Source organism: Emys orbicularis, chromosome 3, assembly GCF_028017835.1.
Source record: "Emys orbicularis isolate rEmyOrb1 chromosome 3, rEmyOrb1.hap1, whole genome shotgun sequence".
In the NCBI taxonomy this organism is placed as follows: domain Eukaryota; kingdom Metazoa; phylum Chordata; order Testudines; family Emydidae; genus Emys; species Emys orbicularis.
Genome location: NC_088685.1, coordinates 76,546,374 through 76,564,713, shown reverse-complemented (window position 1 = coordinate 76,564,713; position 18,340 = coordinate 76,546,374). Strand labels below are relative to the sequence as shown.

Genomic DNA, 18,340 nt, shown 5'->3' with positions numbered 1-18,340 from the left:
CGTTTAAATTTCTGGATTGACCCAAAGTATAGCCCTAATTAGAGTGCATTGCAGTAATCTAGTCTGGAGGGGACAAAGACACAGATCCTGGTGGCAAGGGCCAAACCTGAAAGAAATGGCTGCAATCTCCTGTCCAGGCACAAACAGTAAAAAGTGTTCCTGAACACTGCTGCTATATGATTATCCAGCACAACCTCAAGGCTGCGAACAGGAGTAACAAATGTCCCTGGCTTTTCTAAAGCCAGATTTTATTTTGTCTGTTAGTAAACAGAAAAACACCTTGTTTTAGCGAAAATACAAAATTCATTACGAAAACAAAAGAAAAACCCAAGCTTTTATTTACTGTTGTAATGAGATGGAGAATGGTTCCAGAAACTATTAGGACAGTTTTACCTATGGCAAACAGAACGTATATGATCTCAGCAGTGGAGCAGGTTTCTAGTGAGCACATTTGTCGAGACTGCTAAATGAAAAGCGTGGCTGTATTTATCAATATTGTTATTGCAATAAATTGGTTTGTTTATTGGTGGAGGTGGCTGACTGAACTTTGACTCTAGCACAGTGGTTCTCAAACTTTTGTACTGGTGACCCCTTTCACATAGCAAGCCTCTGAGTGCGACCCCCCCCTTATAAAAACACTTTTTTATATATTTAACACCATTATAAATGCTGGAAGCAAAGCTGGGCTTGGGGTGGAAGCTGACAACTTGCGCCCCCCATGTAATAACCTTGTGACCCCCTGAGGGGTCCCGACCCCCAGTTTGAGAACCCCTGCTAGCACATATTGAGGCCCCATTGACTCTAAGCATTTACCTCATTGCAAGTGTTTGTTTAGGTCACTATGAATAAACATAAACACAGATTTGTGCATGTTGCCCTTCTCCTGACACAGCGATATATTACCTTACTTTGGAAGTCTGAACATCCTTCCATTAGGCGTAGATGGCTAAAGGAGATGCAAACACTCTTTCTTTGGGGAGGCAATTTGGAGGAGAGGAGAAGGACTTTGGACCAATCAGTAGGTTCGTACAGATGTGAGTAAGGACAGAATTTGGTCCTTGTTATTTTATTTGCTGTACTAAAAGGAATTCTCCCTCCCTTTATTAAAACAAACGGAACCATTCAGATTTTTTGAGCCATTAATTTCTTTTATTTTTTTAACTCAGTCTGTTAGCCCTTTGCCCTTTTTCTGCTCAGAGTTAACTCAGCCATATTGTTATAAACCCAAATTGTTACATACCTGTTTTTTAAACTTGTATTTCTGTTGTTGCTGTACCTGTTGTGTGTGTCAGAGAAAATCCCAAAGAAGCACCTTTTTATGCATGTTAATTTAGAGATTATTTCTTTAAATGGATTTCTCAACTGTTATACTGAATAGAATTTTCATCTTCTAAGTGTTTTTTTTACAAGCATTGATTAGTCTTCATAGCATCCTTTGAAAGTGGAGATAAATATTACCACCCCAATACCATGGATCAGATACCCTTTGTGAACTTCAGTAAGTTACTTGTCTAAGGCAACAGAGGGAATAAATGCTAGAGGTGAGCTTAGAATTCAGGAATTTCATGTGTGGACCATGTCCCTCTCAACAAAATATTTGATGCCTTATACTACATTACACAACCTATATTATGTGTGTTAAGTGTAACCAATCAAAATTCACTAAATTTCCTGTGTATATCCCATTGAAACTAATAGCTGCCTGCGGATAGCCATAAGGTATCTGTTACCTTTGATACCTAGTATGCTTTGTTTTAAAATTATCTGCTTGGGAGAATTTTTGGATACTAATTTGGTATAATGATAAACACTTCTAATACCAACCATACTAAGAGTAGGCCTTGCTGCCTGTCTGCTCTTTATTTAAAATGATTCCATTCCAGATCCTAATGAGTGTCATGAGTTGTATAATTCTTTCACATTTCCCAGGGGGGAACTTTATATATATATATATATATATAGGATGAGCATAGAATAAAAACCTAGGAAGCCAGAGAGAGGAGTTTTGTGCAACATTTGCTATTGTGACTGTTTAATTTTTTTTTCTTATGTTATAGTCTACAAACATTAGTGTTAAAGCAAGTCTCCCTGCCTTCACTCTATGCTATTATCTTATAAATATCTTGACTCTGACTTTACAGTGCTGTTTATAGAATTTAATAAAGCAAATGTAATAATGCTGCCTCTGCTTTAATGCACAATCTCAATTGAGTTGACCAGAAGATAAATAGGAACAGGAATGATAGTGTGTTCCTGCAGATTGTTTTTAATAAGCATGTTATTTAGTTGATCAGCCCACTGCAGTAATGCCTCCTATCCTAGTCTACCAGACAAATTTATTAATGCTGCCCCCCCACCATTTCTCTGAGAACATTGATTCCCTGCAGACATATCTCTATTAAACCTCTAGAAAGTCACAACTTCCAAATTAGATTAAGTAGCAGGAATGGTACTAGAAGAATCAAAGAAAATTGAGTGCATTATTGAATTTATGCCACATTGTCTCATGAAGAGATGGGAGTTGTGTGGTAGTTGTAACTTTTGTCCTTACTGTACTAACAAAGCTGTGGGCACTGCTGTCAAACCTAATTGTCTACAATGCATCAGGAAAACATGAATCTTTGCTCTTATCCAACCATGCATCTACTGAGGTTTCCCAAATTAAAAAGTAAACTTTAATACTAAGTCTTGCAATTAAGAAAAGGCATTTTTCATTATTTACTCGTTTTCTGTACACACCCAGCACTTACACTCTTACAGACAATTAAAAAAAAAAAAAAGTGCCTGGCTTTGGATCGTAAGCAAGACTCACTTGTCTTGCCAGCAGTTGCAAAATGCAAACGTTCATTTTAAAGCGGCCTATTTCTCATTTTGATCTGACATATTAAAAAGCATATAATTAATGGTTGACATTAGTAATTAACATTAACTTTATGGTGCTTAATATGCCATCATTCATCCATCAAATAACTAGTATGCATAATGTCTTGCATAAAGGTTTTAATTATACAAAATGATCCTTCAGTTCTCAGACTGTACAGTTTAAAGAAACTGTGAAAAAATCTGTTTTTTCATTTATTGCATGTTAATGTTGTTTTTGTTTCTCCCTAGGAGTGTGCACAAACGTATGATCCAGGGACCTCAGCTAGGGAAAACGGGCCCAAACACACAACTTCCATTAGTGGCTAAAGAGCACCACCTTGCTGTTGCCAGTGCTCTCTGGAGAAATTTTTTCCCCTTCTTGAAGAGCCAAAGGATGTCACAGACACTGCCTCCTCCACAGCTTGCAGATACAGCTGCAGGTCAGCACTGACCCTCCTTTTTTCTATTGCCTCCTTTGCTATTTCCCTGGATGCAAACTTTTATTCATTTTAAGGATTTGGCATATTCCTGCTCATGTGTAGTAGCTCAAATCTACCTAAATGTAGAGACGAGGCTCTGTGATAATGGTGCTAAATATTTTGACAACAACAAAAAAATGAACTGCTGTCTCTGTCGATAGGATGCAGATCTATAATACTGGAGTGGTTTGAATCTATAGGACTCTTTGATTTTTGGCATCATTGACAGCTTAAATTATATTTGTAATGTTTGCTGTAATCTAAATAAGGATAATGATTTATGGTTCATTACATTATATCTAAAATCTATTCTATTGCTTTACATGAAAGTTTGTTCTCATCTTGTCTTTTTCAGTATTGCTAATGGTTTAACATAATTTACATTTTGATATCATGTTTTGACATCTATGTAGATATTTTTTTAAAGGTACATTTCATTATCACTTTTTGTAGCATTTTTCCTTTCAGATACATTCTGACATTACATTGGACTGTTCTGACTGGTCATTTTGTATTGGAAGCTGTTGGGTTGCTAGAATTTTACCTTGCAAATACCACTGCGAATCCAGACAGATGGATAGTGTATCAGTGAATAGTAAGAATGCTGGATCAGATCCTTGGCTTCCCTGGAGCTACGCTGATTTGTGGCAGCTGAAGATCTGGCTCACTGCATTTAGATGCAGTATTATTTTTGCTGAAATTTTAATATAATACTATGTTTCAGTTTGATGGGGCTGATCTCTAGCTATGATGATGTCCTGAATCTAAAAAGTCCAAATTGAAATGGTCTTTTTTCCCCCCCCCCACCTTGATGTGAATTAAGAACTACATTTATAAGCTTCAAGGACTAGGTCAGTAACGGAAATGCTAAGAGACCCTTGAACTGGAGCAGTGCTGCCATAGTTGAGAGAGAATGGTAATGAGAGAGACTATTGTGAAAGGATAATGGTCTCCCACCGCTGAGGCATTTATAGAAAATGGCAATACAAAACCAAAGCAAGATCCATTCTCCTTCTATTTTCTTGTTTTTCTTCTTCTTCATCATCATCATCTTCTTCATACAATGAAATAGTGAGAGAACCAACCTCTATTAGAAATCTGCTTAGAGTGCTGAGTGTAGATATAATTGTAACCTGTGTTATGCACTGATATAGGGGAGCAATGTGGAAGAATGCAACTCCTTACCCCACTGCGCGGGCTACTTGCATTGAAGGTTGCAACACATGGGAGAGAGAGCAGCCTCCACAGCACTGCTACTCCCCCTCCTATTCAAGTGAGTGGGGAGTGGACATCCAGGGACAGGAAGTGGCAGCTTTAACCATGCTGCCCCCTTCCCCTCTCTCTCAGAGTATACTGGTGTTGGAAAACCATTAAAACAACTAAATATCAAGGCCCCTAAAATGGAATCACCCCTCAGGATGCATTCGCAGGAACATTTCTAATGAAGTTTCTTTGTAATGATTTACAAATAAATCTGAGCTTTGAATGAAGATATGTGGACATTAAAGAATCCTAATGTTTTCTGTATCTGCCCTCCCTTTCTAATAGATTAAAGGTAGCACAGAATAACATATACTGACTTGTAACATTGAAATATAAAATGAAGAATTGTTAATGGTAAGATTAAGAGCTTTGATAGCTATATTTTAATGACTTGTAATTATGTGCAGTGAATGAGTACAGATGAGGTATCTCTTAAGCCAAGGTTTTGGTGGCATGAGTGTAGTTTTGCCAATTTTTCTTTTACATAGAATTTCTAATCTGCTTAAAATGTTATTGCCAGCAGAACAGAATCAACATGTTGTTATATTGGGAGTTGTAAGTAGTAGATACACAAACAAGTAATGATAAATAAAAACACAGAAACAAAAAAGACACAGGGCAAGATGACACAAAACAACATCACCCAGAAACTGCAAAACCAGCAGGAAAAATACCGAAGTTGGGTAACTGAAGCTTGCACATGCGTAATGTACTCGTTACCTAAAATCCATAAGGTTCATGTGCTTAAAGCCAATTGGATAAAGATTAAGGACTCTGTAGTGTAGAAATGTATAAAAGATTAAGCGAACATGGACCCAAACTGGAGAAACACTGGACCAGAAACTGAAGAACAGGGCCGAAGGACCAGACCAAGGGATCAGAGTAGGTGAAACTATCATGGAAGGTGGAAGAACCTCCCAGTGCTCCCGAATGTGGCAACTTGAGCCTATTTACCAATTCTGTCTCATCTGTTGTTATCTGGATGGCATAAATGTATGTCCAGACACTGAGCCCTGGTCTACACTACGCGTTTAGGTCGAATTTAGCAACGTTAGATCGATTTAACCCTGCACCCGTCCACATAACGAAGACATTTTTGTCGATTTAAAAGGCTCTTAAAATCGATTTCTGTACTCCCCGACGAGCGGATTAGCGCTGAAATCGACCTTGCTGGGTCGAATTTGGGGTAGTGTGGATGCAATTCGATGGTATTGGCCTCCGGGAGCTATCCCAGAGTGCTCCATTGTGACTGCTCTGGACAGCAATCTGAACTCGGATGCACTGGCCAGGTAGACAGGAAAAGCCCCGCAAACTTTTGAATATCATTTCCTGTTTGGCCAGCGTGGCGAGCTCAGAGGTGACTGTGCAGATCTCATCAGCAGAGGTGACCATGGAGTCCCAGAATCGCAAAAGAGCTGCAGCATGGACCAAACGGGAGGTACTGGATCTGATCGCTGTATGGTGAGAGGTATCCGTGCTATCAGAACTCCACTCCACCCCAGAGGACTGCCCAAGCAACAGAAAGCTGGCATTCAATAAGTTTTGAAGTGCGGTGTGGCCTTGTCCTTCCCTTCTCCCCTCCTCCACCACCCCACCCAGTGCTTCCCTCCTCCCCCACCCCTCCCGGGCTACCTTGGCATTTATCTCCCCATTTGTGTGATGAATTAATAAAGAATGCATTAATTTGAAACAACAATGACTTTATTGCCTCTGCAAGCGGTGATCAAAGGTGGGAGGGGAGGGCAGTTGGCTTACAGGGAAGTAGAGTGAACCAAGGGGGCGGGTTTTCATCAAGGAGAAACAAACAGAACTTTCACACCGTAGCCTGGCCAGTCATGAAACTGGTTTTCAAAGCTTCTCTGATGCACAGCGCGCCCTGCTGTGCTCTTCTAACCACCCTGGTGTCTGGCTGCGCGTAATCAGTGGCCAGGCGATTTGCCTCAACCTCCCACCTCACCATAAACGTCTCCCCCTTACTCTCACAGATACTGTGGAGCACACAGCAAGCAGTAATAACGATGGGAATATTGGTTTCGCTGAGGTCTAACCGAGACAGTAAACTGCGCCAGTGCATTTTTAAACGTCCAAATGCACATTCCTACCACCATTCTGCACTTGCTCAGCCTATAGTTGAACTTCTCCTTACTACTTTCCAGGCTTCATGAGCCATGGGAGCAAGGGTAGGCTGGGGTAGGTGCGACCGCGCGGTGCTGCCGGCTAGGAGAGCAGCCTGAGGCAGAAGCCTCCAGCTCGTATGATATTCCAGGCAGGACTGAATCTCCATGAGATGAAACTTAAAGAAGAGAATGACCTGGAGTCACTCCCATTTATGTCCAGGCACCCCTGACCGACCTCACTGAGGTCTGCCAGGAGCACCCATGTCTGCCAGGCACCCCTGACCGACCTCACCGAGGTCAGCCAGGAGCATCCAGGAGACGACGACGACGGCTAGCAGTCGTATTGCACCGTCTGCTGCCGCGAAGGCAAGGAGCTGCTGCTGTGTAGCAATGCAGTACCTCATCTGCCAGCAGCACCCAGGAGACGTACAGTGACGGTGAGCTGAGTGGGCTCCATGCTTGCCGTGGTATGTCGTCTGCACGGGTAACCCAGGAAAAAAGTTGAGAAACGATTGTTTGCCATCGCTTTCACAGAGGGAGCGAGGGAGGGGGGCCTGACAACATGTACCCAAAACCACCCGCGACAACGTTTTTGCCCAATCAGGCATTGGGAGCTCAACCCAGAATTCCAATGGGCGGCGGAGACTGCGGGAACTGTGGGATAGCTACCCACAGTGCAACGCTCCGAAAGCAACGCTAGCCTTGGTACTGTGGACGCACTCCGCCGACTTAATGCAACTGTATAAAGTCGATTTCTAAAAAATCGACTTCTATAAAATCGACCTAATTTCAAAGTGTAGACATACCCTTAGTGATATTTCTTTCTGAAATGGTATAAATAAAACCAAAAATTGATTAAGCCTAAATTGGGTGGACTTGTGACTCAGTTTCCCAACTTTTACCCCCAGCACTGGCCAACACTGCTGAACCACCATGGTGGGGAAAGTAATCTGTGCTAAGTATATAGGGTTGGCATGATTACTACCTTCCCTGGGGTAAGGGGTGAACTAGGCACCATATTGTGACTGTAGTTTACAAAAGGTCCTTAGCCTGCTTCTGGGGTGGCAAAACTACGCACTGACCCTTACTGGGGACTTGTAGTAAGACCACAGACCTAGCCCTGTTCCATTAATTCAAATAGCTGCATTTGTATTGTTTCTGAGAATTGACTTATTCTGTACTTCAGCTAGTCAAAAATCAGCTTCTGGATACATGTAGTTCAAAGTATACTGTTAATTTATTAATATGCTGGTTTCTGGGAAGCTGGGAGCTGGTGAGCATCTTACATTTTATCAAAAAATAAAGATCAGTCTTCCAAACCTCCTTTCCTGTTGCCGATTTCATTTAGTCTAATAACATATCAGCATTCCACGATATGTCTCCTGCCTGCCTTGAAATGTATTTGTTATCCATGGCATAAAGAATGAGCTATGAGAATAATTTTTTTATTGTTAGTGTTGAATGTAGGTTCCATGGTGGCCCACCAATTTAAAGAGCATGGTTATGTCTCATTAAAAAATTCTGTATGCAGTGTTGTTATAGCTGTGTCGGTTCCAGGATATTAGAGAGACAAGATGGGTGAGGTAATATCTTTTATTGGACCAACTGCTGCTGGTGAGAGAAAAATTGTGACATCTAAATTGTAGCTCGAAAGCTTCTCTCTCTTACCAACAGCAGTTGGTCCAATAAAAGATATTACCTCACCAACTTTGTGTCTCTAAAAAAAAAAAAATTCTGTGGCAGGTATTCATTTTACAGTTTTCTAGATCTGAAGATGTTGTGTTGGCCTACGTGGGATTGTTCAGTTCAAAAGTAACTTTTTGTCATTAGCACTGTATTTACACTCTCTCCCCCCCCACCCCCCAGGAACTCTCATTTACAAAAGTTTATTCTAAACATAGCAAGAAACACAATTCTACAGATCCCATACCTTTCGAAATGTAGTTTAATCCTCCAAAATTCATTCCTGGAGGAAGAAAGTGTTTTAAAAATGGTTATAGGACAAAAAATGTACTCGTGCATGAAGGGAGGGGGAATGTATTTTTAAACGGTGTGTATTTGATTGTATCAGTCTGCTAAATTTTGTATCTTGTGTGTTGTCATGGATTGTAAGCTCCTCAGGATAGGGACTGCATCTTCATATGCATTTAAACGGTGTCTAGCATGATGGGTTCCCAGTCATGATTGTGGCCTGTGGGAGTGACAGAATCATATGTATTAAATAATAACTAATAGCAGACTCTGTCTGTTAGTAGAACAGGAATATATTTTAAATATTTGGAGAAACTTAACACTCTGCCCCTCCCTTTTCTCTGTTGAAAATCAGGTTTTACTCTGTTAGCTTTGGACATGCCCTGTACAGCTCCATCAGATCTCCAGCCACAGCCTGTTTTAGCAATGATGCAATTGTTTGGATGGGATGATATGGTGTGTCCCCAGCTGGTATCAAGATATCTCAGTCATCTAATACAAAACAGGTGAACAATTTAAACTTCTTGTTCTTTCGGATCCTTTCTAGCATACAAAGTCCCCTCATTCGCTCATCGGTCTAAAGGAAAATGTTATTTTAAAAAGCAGTGCCTCCCTTCAAGTGGTCCAGTTTCTTTGTTATAGACCTTTTGCAATTCTGTAAGTTCTAGATTCCTTGAATTTATTATAGTTTTGTCCTCCTTTATTTTCTAAAGCTTTTTTCTTATGGCTTTGGATAATGAAAGTTGACAGGTAGACATTTAAATTGCAAAGTTAATTTTTCTTTCATGCAGCAAGTCACTTTTTTTTCCAAATGGAAAAAGTGTTGTTGCTAATTGGTATTGGAAAACTGGGATCTAGACAATAACTCTGTATCAATACTCTTCTGAAGGCCATTACACTGCAGCTAAATGAAATGCCTTGACCTATGCAGTATTGTACTTTATTTAGTTGCATATTGACTATTCCTCCCCTTCTACTATTGTTACCATCCCTACCGCTTAAGAGGTAAAGCAGTAGCACCCATAGTTGAATTTTAATATGTTGAATGTTATGACTTGGTAATTCCAACATCTGTTTATCCCCTTTCATTCATGCTTACAGGTTTTAAGCTTGAGTCTTAATATTCCTCTGGACTTTTTATGATATTGCAACAGAGATCTGATGATAGGTGCTTAATATTAAATTCAAGAGAAATAATTAAATATTTAGGTTTCTATTATAACAAAAATATTTAGGGAGGGGTGCAGCATAGTATCAATAATATCCAAAATAATAAAATTGGACTTGTGGACATTTTCATCTGGCAACCTCATACTGGTTTTCGCACAATACTAGTGTCTGAGACTGTAAGAATGAGCACGTTGAGTAGAATCCTAAGATTTATTTAACAGATTTTTGCCCCAATCCTACAAACATGAACATGCTTAAATGTATGGGTGTGAGTAGTTCCATTGACTTAAATGGGTCTGCATAAAGTTAAGCATGTACATAAACATTCACTGAATCAGAGACTTCATTCTGAGGGGGGAGGGGCGTCTCTCACTCTCTGCTCTGGGCTGTATTTAGCATTGGAGGTGAAGAAATTAAACCACATGTTAGTTATTATCCAAAGTAAACCCAGGTTATGATTCTGTTGTGCTTCAAAATAAGAGGGGAGTAAATCTCAGTCAGAGTAGATATGAGGACTGGAACAGCTAAAAGTGTTGCAAAATCTTGCTGGCAGAGACAAAGAGCAAATTTGGCTGCTTATGTGGCATGCAGTGCTTATGGCAGACAGGCAGTGTTCAAAGAGAGAGGAGAAGGATGGTCCAGTGGTTAGAGTGCTGCCTGGGACTTAGACCCAGGATCAATTCCCTGCTCTGCTTTCCTGTGATTTTGTATAAGTCAGCTAGTCTCTCTATGCCTAGGTTCCCTCCCTGTCAAATGGGGATAATAGTACTTTCCGCAGAGGTATGTTGCAAGGTGCTCAGATACAAGGGTGATGGGAGTGATAAGTACCAAAGATAGGGCCTTTGTTTGGTAGGAATCGATATTCTTAACATATCAACCCTTTAATTTATATAGATAAACAAGGCAGAATTTTTGATCATATGCTTAATATGTTTGTTTGTTGACTTTAGACAATTTTATAGCACAAGTCACCGAAGTATCTAAGTCAGGGATCGGCAACCTTTGGCACGCGGCACACCAGAGGTAAGCACCCTGGCAGGCCGGGTCGGTTTGTTTACCTGCTGCGTCCGCAGGTTCGGCCGATCGCAGCTCCCACTGGCTGCGGTTCGCCGCTCCAGGCCAATGGAGGCTGCAGGAAGTGGCAGCCAGCACATCCCTCGGCCCGCGCCACTTCCCGCAGCCCCCATTGGCCTGCAGCGGCGAACCGTGGCCAGTGGGAGCTGCGATCGACCGAACCTGCGGACGCGGCAGGTAAACAAACCGGCCCCGCCCACCAGGGTGCTTACCCTGGCGGGCCGCGGGCCAAAGGTTGCCGATCCCTGATCTAAGCATTGGCAACCTGGCGCTTCATGGTTATGGACTGTTAATGATTTTTACATCAAATGAGCTAAATTTACAAGCAAAAAGATGATTTTTTTTTCTATCACCCCGGCAAACTCAGCCTGGTCTCTGAGATCAAAACTGGATTCTTTCTACATGATGCTTTATCACCTATTATAAAGGTTCTGCGCACAAATTATGGACACCTGAGCAACCTATCAGTCAAGATCAGCATTTGGCACTGTACATGTATCATGCTCTTTAGCAAGGTACTTAGACACTTGCCTAACTTTAAACCCATTGATTTAAATTGGGCTCCTCACAACGCATGAAGTTAAGCATGTCTTTGCAAGATTGGGGCCGTAGTAGGCACTCCTGTTCCAGAGAGTTAACGATACAATTTTTAAGACAGTATTATGTGGGTTTCACAACAGTAGGTTGGAGAAGGGGGAAGAGGGACAGGATAAGAGTAACTGTGATAAATTCATGTATACACAACTTGATGAATAATTGAACTGGAAGGGACCTTGAGAGGTCATCTAGTCCAGTCGCCTGCACTCATGGCAGGACTAAGTATTATCTAGACCATTCCTGACAGGTGTTTTTCTAACCTCCTCCCCAGTGCAATTGAAATATGCAGAGGAGATGTTTTCTCCTGCAGCCAGGCGTTCCTACTGCAATTAAGTACAGTTACACAGGCACATGCTGCTTGGGCAGAAGAGCAGCAGGCACTCATTAGATATATCAGAAAAGTCCGTGAAGCTGTGGAACATCAGAGGAGGGCATCGCAGCACCAACTAGTGTGATTGAGCTCCTTGGCAAAGTCGGTCAGCCAAGCACTCACCCAACACCTACCTGGCATGATACCCGCTCATTAGGAGTCAGATGAATCTGCTTCATCCGCCAATAGAGTTGCCACAATGCCCCCTCTGTCTGCCTCCACAACAGGTACTCCTGGGGGAAATCTGCGCCAGTGCGCAATGCAGAATTTTGCAGAAATGAATGTTTTTTGCGCATAATTTCATTTCCCCCCACAGAAATGGGCTGCAGTGCTGCTGGCTGCCATTAGGGGCGCTGGACCCAGCAGAGCCCAGCTCACACATAAATGGTACTGCAGCGGGGGCGAGGGAGGGGGAGTACAGAGTTCCTAGCAGCTGCAGTTCCCTGCACGCTCTGAGGGAAGGAGACACAGGTGTGCAGGAAACTCTACACAAGCCTGGCTGGGACCCAGCAACAGGCTGTTTCTCCTTCTGGATCCATGGGTGGTAGGGGGATGGGTGTCTGGGCTAGGGTGACCAGACAGGAAGTGTGAAAAATCAGGACAGAGGGTGGGGGGTAATAGGAGCCTATATAAGAAAAAGCCCCAAATATCGGGATTGTCCCTATAAAATCGGGACATCTGGTCACCCTAGTCTGGGCTCGGGGGGCACAGCTGGGTTTTGGGAGGGAGGGGGCGGGTATCTGGGCTGGGGGGCCACAGCTAGGTTCTGGAAAGAAGGGGGTTGGTGCCTGGGCTGGGTGGGGGGGGCACGGCTGTCGTCTGGGCTGGGGGATATGGCTTGGCTCTGGGGGGTGGGAAGGGGCAGAGAAACAGGAACTGGGTTGTCATAGGGTTTCTTTAACTCTCTAGTCCTGGGGGAATTTTTGTGTGTGTCTGTATTGTTACAGACATACTTGCTGACAGGTATTTTGAAATAAATTACCAAAATAATTGAAACTGGTGTGATTATGTAGAGTTATCTTGACAAATAAAATTTTCAGAATTTTGTAGAATTTTAAAATATTGTGTGCAGAATTTTTAACTTTTTGGCGCAGAATTTTTAAGGTGCAGAATTCCCCCAGGAGTATAAATTGCATCACACATTTAAATATTATAAAATGGTGCCGATTTCATAATACTTAACGTATATATTCAGTGTTGAAATGATGTTTGGTCTGACAGAATATTTTCAAATGATGTTGGGGGTCTATGTGGGACTTGGCTGCTGGAAATATCTGGGAAGTGTGCTGCCATGGACTTGTGCACTTGATTTTTCTTCTCTCTTACACTGTTTTGTACACAAGTATAGCTGCACTGGCTCCGATGTAATTAGTCCTAATTTGCTGTGGTGTAAGCTAGGGGAGAATCTGGCCCTCTTTGTGTTTGACAAGGGAGTATAAAAGGAACTATCCTCCTCTACAGTCACGTCACAGTCGTTTGTACCATCTCTAGATTGCCTTAGTGAGGTTTTTCTCCTTAACTATGTTTGATTGGTCACAATCTTTTTTGCCGAAACAAATCACCTCTCTTCCAAGTAGAGAGAGACTCCCATTGCTGGATTGAAAAATAACAAACTGTACAGATTTTCTATACATCAGTTTTATGTCTTACATCTGACCTGTAAATTATATCGCCACATATGGCACTAGTGAATATAGCAGATCACCTGTATCTGGGCATCTGTAAACTCTGGGCAAAATTCTGTAGGTTGCATGTATTTAAAGGAATGCCAAGTTTGGCCCTCTCTCTGTGTTATGTTTGTATACAGTTATAAATAGGGTTGCTAAAAACATTCTCTATAAAACTAAAGTAAAATTAGGCTTTTTTCCAGCTCTTTACTTATTTCCTTTCCCCCCACCACTGTATCTGTGCAGCACATTGTCTGAAGCTTTTTCTGGTATGGGACATACATCCTATGAAGCCTTGTCAGTACGTTCTTGGTTTCGATGTATTTTACAAATGTACATTGATCAGCCTACTGGTACATTGACCAGGACAGATGTTGAGCGAACAGTCGGTGAGTGTTCACATTTCCCTAGTGTTTGAATTGCTGTAGCGATTCTATATAGCAAAAATGGCATATATTTTCAACTAATTACAAAATGTATTTTTGTTTGTATTTCTTTACTTTTACCTTATTACAAAATGTGCTTCTTTACACGGCTTGTGCTATTTCTTGATGTTTTGCCTGTTCTATATATGACAAATTTATCACAAACAAAGATAAAAGAGCTGTTTCCTTGGAAGCAAAGAACAAAAACTTGCTCCCAAGGAGACAAGCTATTTTTTCCCCCATGAAGAACTGCTCTGAAAAAAGTGAAAATCTGAAGTAAATAACCAGGAATCATGCTGTGAACTCCCTAAAAAGAAAAACATCCAATTATGAATAATTCTTTCCCATTTTAGATTGGATATTTTGCTTTCTTGGCTGCTTCATCCTTATGTCCTGAATGATATTTATTCAGACTTATTTAGAATACTGCACTTCTAATTATCTATAGGGCAAATCTTCTAAAATATATTGTTCGTGTATATTCTGTAAATTGTAATTAATGTATATTCTGGAATGCTAACGGTAGAGTGAAGGGCTTGGATTACTCCTAATACTCATTACTCTCACTCAGTGTTGGATACTTGCCTAATTTAGAAACAAGCCCTTTGTCTAGTAAGAAACCTTAACTTATGGAATCTTCATATTTTAAAGACTTTGAATTGTGTTTTACTTCATGATTTTGTTAACAGATAAATAGAAAACTCAACCATAGGTGGAATTGACTAGCAAAGTATACTGCGTTCTCAGTTATATTATCTTTATAACAAACAGGGAAAGTTTATGTGGAGCAGCTGACTGAAATGACAAGATTGGTTTTTAAACTCTCAGAAATAGAAAACATCTTCTCAAAGGCACATTTTGATGAGTCAATCTTCAAGCAAGACCCTAAGAATGCTCTTGTCCAATTCATTAAGGTACTGTACCTCTTATAAACAGGACAGTTACAATGTGCAATGTAAAACCAAAACTTGAATGTGCTTTTTTTTTTTTTTTTTTTATTTAGCCAAGCTTCAGCACAGTACTTAATAAAAACAAACAAAATCCAACAGAGTCTGATCTATTTAACTTTCTTTGTGTTCTCAGGCTGTTGGTGTAACTTACAGCGGCCTTCAGACTGTAGCTGAGAAATCTGCCATGGTAACAAAGACTTTAGAATATCTAGGTGACGTGGTAAAATATGTAAAACCTTATTTGCAGAAGAAAGGACCTGCTGAAGGCCTGCAGCTCACTTACTCGATTATAGGTAATGATTTTGCAACCGTACATCATCTTGTTTCATAATTCAGTAGCACAGGAAATAGTTTTGTGTATGGAATGAGTAAAATATTGTGACTCAACACAGCACCAATGAACAACTTTTTGTGTGGACTTTTTAATAATCTATTTTCCTGATGTTTAAAAGATTAAATATCAGAAAACTACTAAAAAGCAAAATTCCTAATTTTCTCTTTTATCTTTCTCACCCTTTTATCTTGATCCTCTGAAACAACAATATTTTCTCTCCTCCAAAAAATAATCCTTCCTCTGTAGTTGTGCTGTGAATACAACAAAGTTTAGCTTTCATTTGAAATCATGAGGTTTTAATATTTTTGTTCACTGAAAATCTTTACTGGAACAAAACAAGGAAAAATGGCAACAGAATGGGATTTTTATTAGTCTGCAGTATCTTTGCTATAATGCTATGTTTGTGCGTCTGACTATGTAAATTATCAATTAAATGAGCATTACTTTGGCACTCTTCTCTTCGATCCTGTGTGCACATTATTAAATGCCATATTCTGGGAGCCTTACCCATACTGAATAGTTCCTTACTCCTTGAGTATTGCCATTAAAACCAATGGGACTGCTCAAAGAATAAAGTGGTACTAACTATGAATAAAGGTGCCAGAATCTGACCCAAGGCCTACCTACCTTTAAATAAAAGATAAAGAGGGTTGTGTGCACATGTATATGTGTAGTGAAAGCACCAACTTTAAAACAGTGGGAATTGTTTACTGAAGTAAGCAAAACTAACATTTAAGTAGAATACCGAATGTATATCTGATTTAACAGAATTATTGATGGGTAAATGTTTTTATTTTCTGATTCCCAGATCTGTATATTCTGGTACATAAGCTATCAACCAAATGAGCTGTGTTAAGTATCCAGATGCCAGAACCATTTTTATATAATAAAATGACTAAAGGGTATTTTTTCCCTCTCTTTCCTTGCCCATAGGAAAGGGTGATGATATCAGAATCTGAAATTGTACCACTCGATACAAGAAATTGTCCTTTTCCTTTAGTAAAAAAGTAGTGAGTGAAATGGGAATTATGGTTTTGTTCTGTCAGTTAAGGTAATCTCAGACATTTCTTCACCTGCTGTGAGCTTGTAAAACTGCAGTCACACAGTAAGATGCTTTCCAGATAAATCTGGAAGCCTCTCAAGTATGGGCATCATACGTGTCTCTAAATTGCATTGCCATATGCCACCAAATACATAGTGTCAGTGATAATGGGCATAGAACTCTGGGTCAGAGTGATTATGCTTCTTCAAAATATTTGTGTATGGTAGTTGGAAGAAAACTGGGCACTAGACAGCATTATTAGAAATATTGCTAAGTGATCACTGTGTTTCATTATGATTGATCACTGTGTTTTCTTTCACTCCACAAGATGAATGTTGTTGTTCGTTGGTTTTAGAGATGGTAATGGGTTGACTTCTATACATTAATAACGTCTTGTAAAAGCCTATTTTTGATCTCTTCTGTTACTTATTCAGTCTTGAACATATTTCCTTGGGATGCCCCCGTATTTTATGACGTAGGGAGCCTTTTCTTGTTTATAATTGGATATACACTCAAATTGTGCTCAGTTGATGAGAACTACTTTGTATGGGCAAGAATCTGTTTTATTAGACTGTTTATATTAGTTGCACTGTACTTTGAGTAATAAAAGGCTGCTGAGTATGCAGCCATTTCCTCAATAAAAACTGCACTTCAGCTTTAATGAAGCTGTTCCTGGATGTCAAGGTATTTTTACATTGACACCCTTTTACAGTCAGTAAACTAAGGACAGGGAACTGTGCAAATTAGTACACAAAGGTGTTGAAAAGAGGTAAGAAGTGATGCTCTTATATAGCATGGAAGTTTTCAAACTATAGATCACCAGCAGTCTATAAAGAGGCACCTGGTTCTATGGACCTGGCTTCTCCTTGTTTTCAGCTGGTAAATTGCATTAAAAGGAGTTAAAATATATATAAAATATTTTCCTAATATTGCTCTTTCATGTAAACAATGTTCTTATTGCCATAGGACTGTTATGCAGTTGTGAATGGAAGCTAAAGGCAATCTGTCTGTTGAAGATGTGATTCACACTGAAAAAGTTTGAGAACGCATATTATGGCATGTGTGGGAGAGGCAGATGTAGTGTACAAATATGCCAAATACAGTAGTTAAATAGTGGAACGTTTATAGCACAGAGGTATAATAAGATGGCCCCCTTTTATGTTGTAGCCATTCCTTTTGCAAAACAACTTCACTGTAATTGAAATTACAATTTGTATGTTATGCATTGAAACAATTTGGGACTTCCATATTGCTGTACTGTAAATGGACTTTCATTGTATCCAGGTTCACTAAGCAGACTGTACTTGAAAATGAGACAACTGGGTTGCTATGGTTACCTGTGGATAATGTAACAACAGATTGCCTGTTTGGATTTTTTTTCCCCTGCTTGTAATTTACTTTTTTGGGTTTCTTGACTGTTCTTCAATAGGAGGCCTTGTAAAGTTCTGGGCACCAATACTGGCAACTTCCAAAGCACAACAGCTTTTGTTCCGCATCATAGATAGCTTGCTATTGCCACTTGTCGTGTTTCAGCAAGACAAAGAGCTGCCTGCCGTTATGCTGTCTGCCATTCGGGAAAATCTTCCTCTTTATCTTCAGGTAAATATCTGAATTCCTTTATCAGCAAGCAAACAACTTCTTGAACAGCAATGGAATTTTTTTCTACAAAAATGCCTTTGATCTCATTTAAATCAAGCACAAGAAGTGGTAGCATTTTTCCTCTTGTGGAGAGTAGGAGGGAAAAAAAGCCACCCCAGTTGGTTCACCTCTCTCTGAATATGTATAGCAGTGATGGAGGATGCACTCCAATATACGCTAGCCTGATCATTGTGTATAGAGAAGATTTAGCTGACCTATTGCCAACACTGGCTTGTGAAATGGGGGACTTTTGACACAGCAGATCAAATAAGCATAATGGATAAAAGGACACTGGTTGAGATTAGAAAGCAAACATGAATTTGTAAATATACGTTATTAAATATACCTTAATAACACTCTAGTTTACTAGGGGTTAGATAA

The 18,340-nt window shown here is 40.2% G+C and overlaps 1 protein-coding gene across 1 annotated transcript in view; it reads left to right on the top strand.

Annotated features, from left to right (window-relative positions):
• The window catches only part of MMS22L (MMS22 like, DNA repair protein), a 144,313-nt gene that overhangs the window by 105,889 nt on the left and 20,084 nt on the right, over positions 1–18,340 (top strand). Inside the window, exons 15-20 of the mRNA XM_065401695.1 lie at positions 3,112–3,302; positions 9,048–9,198; positions 13,817–13,959; positions 14,767–14,909; positions 15,079–15,238; positions 17,751–17,920. Of these exons, the coding sequence (XP_065257767.1) occupies positions 3,112–3,302; positions 9,048–9,198; positions 13,817–13,959; positions 14,767–14,909; positions 15,079–15,238; positions 17,751–17,920 (958 nt within the window). The remainder of the gene's footprint in view (positions 1–3,111; positions 3,303–9,047; positions 9,199–13,816; positions 13,960–14,766; positions 14,910–15,078; positions 15,239–17,750; positions 17,921–18,340) is intronic.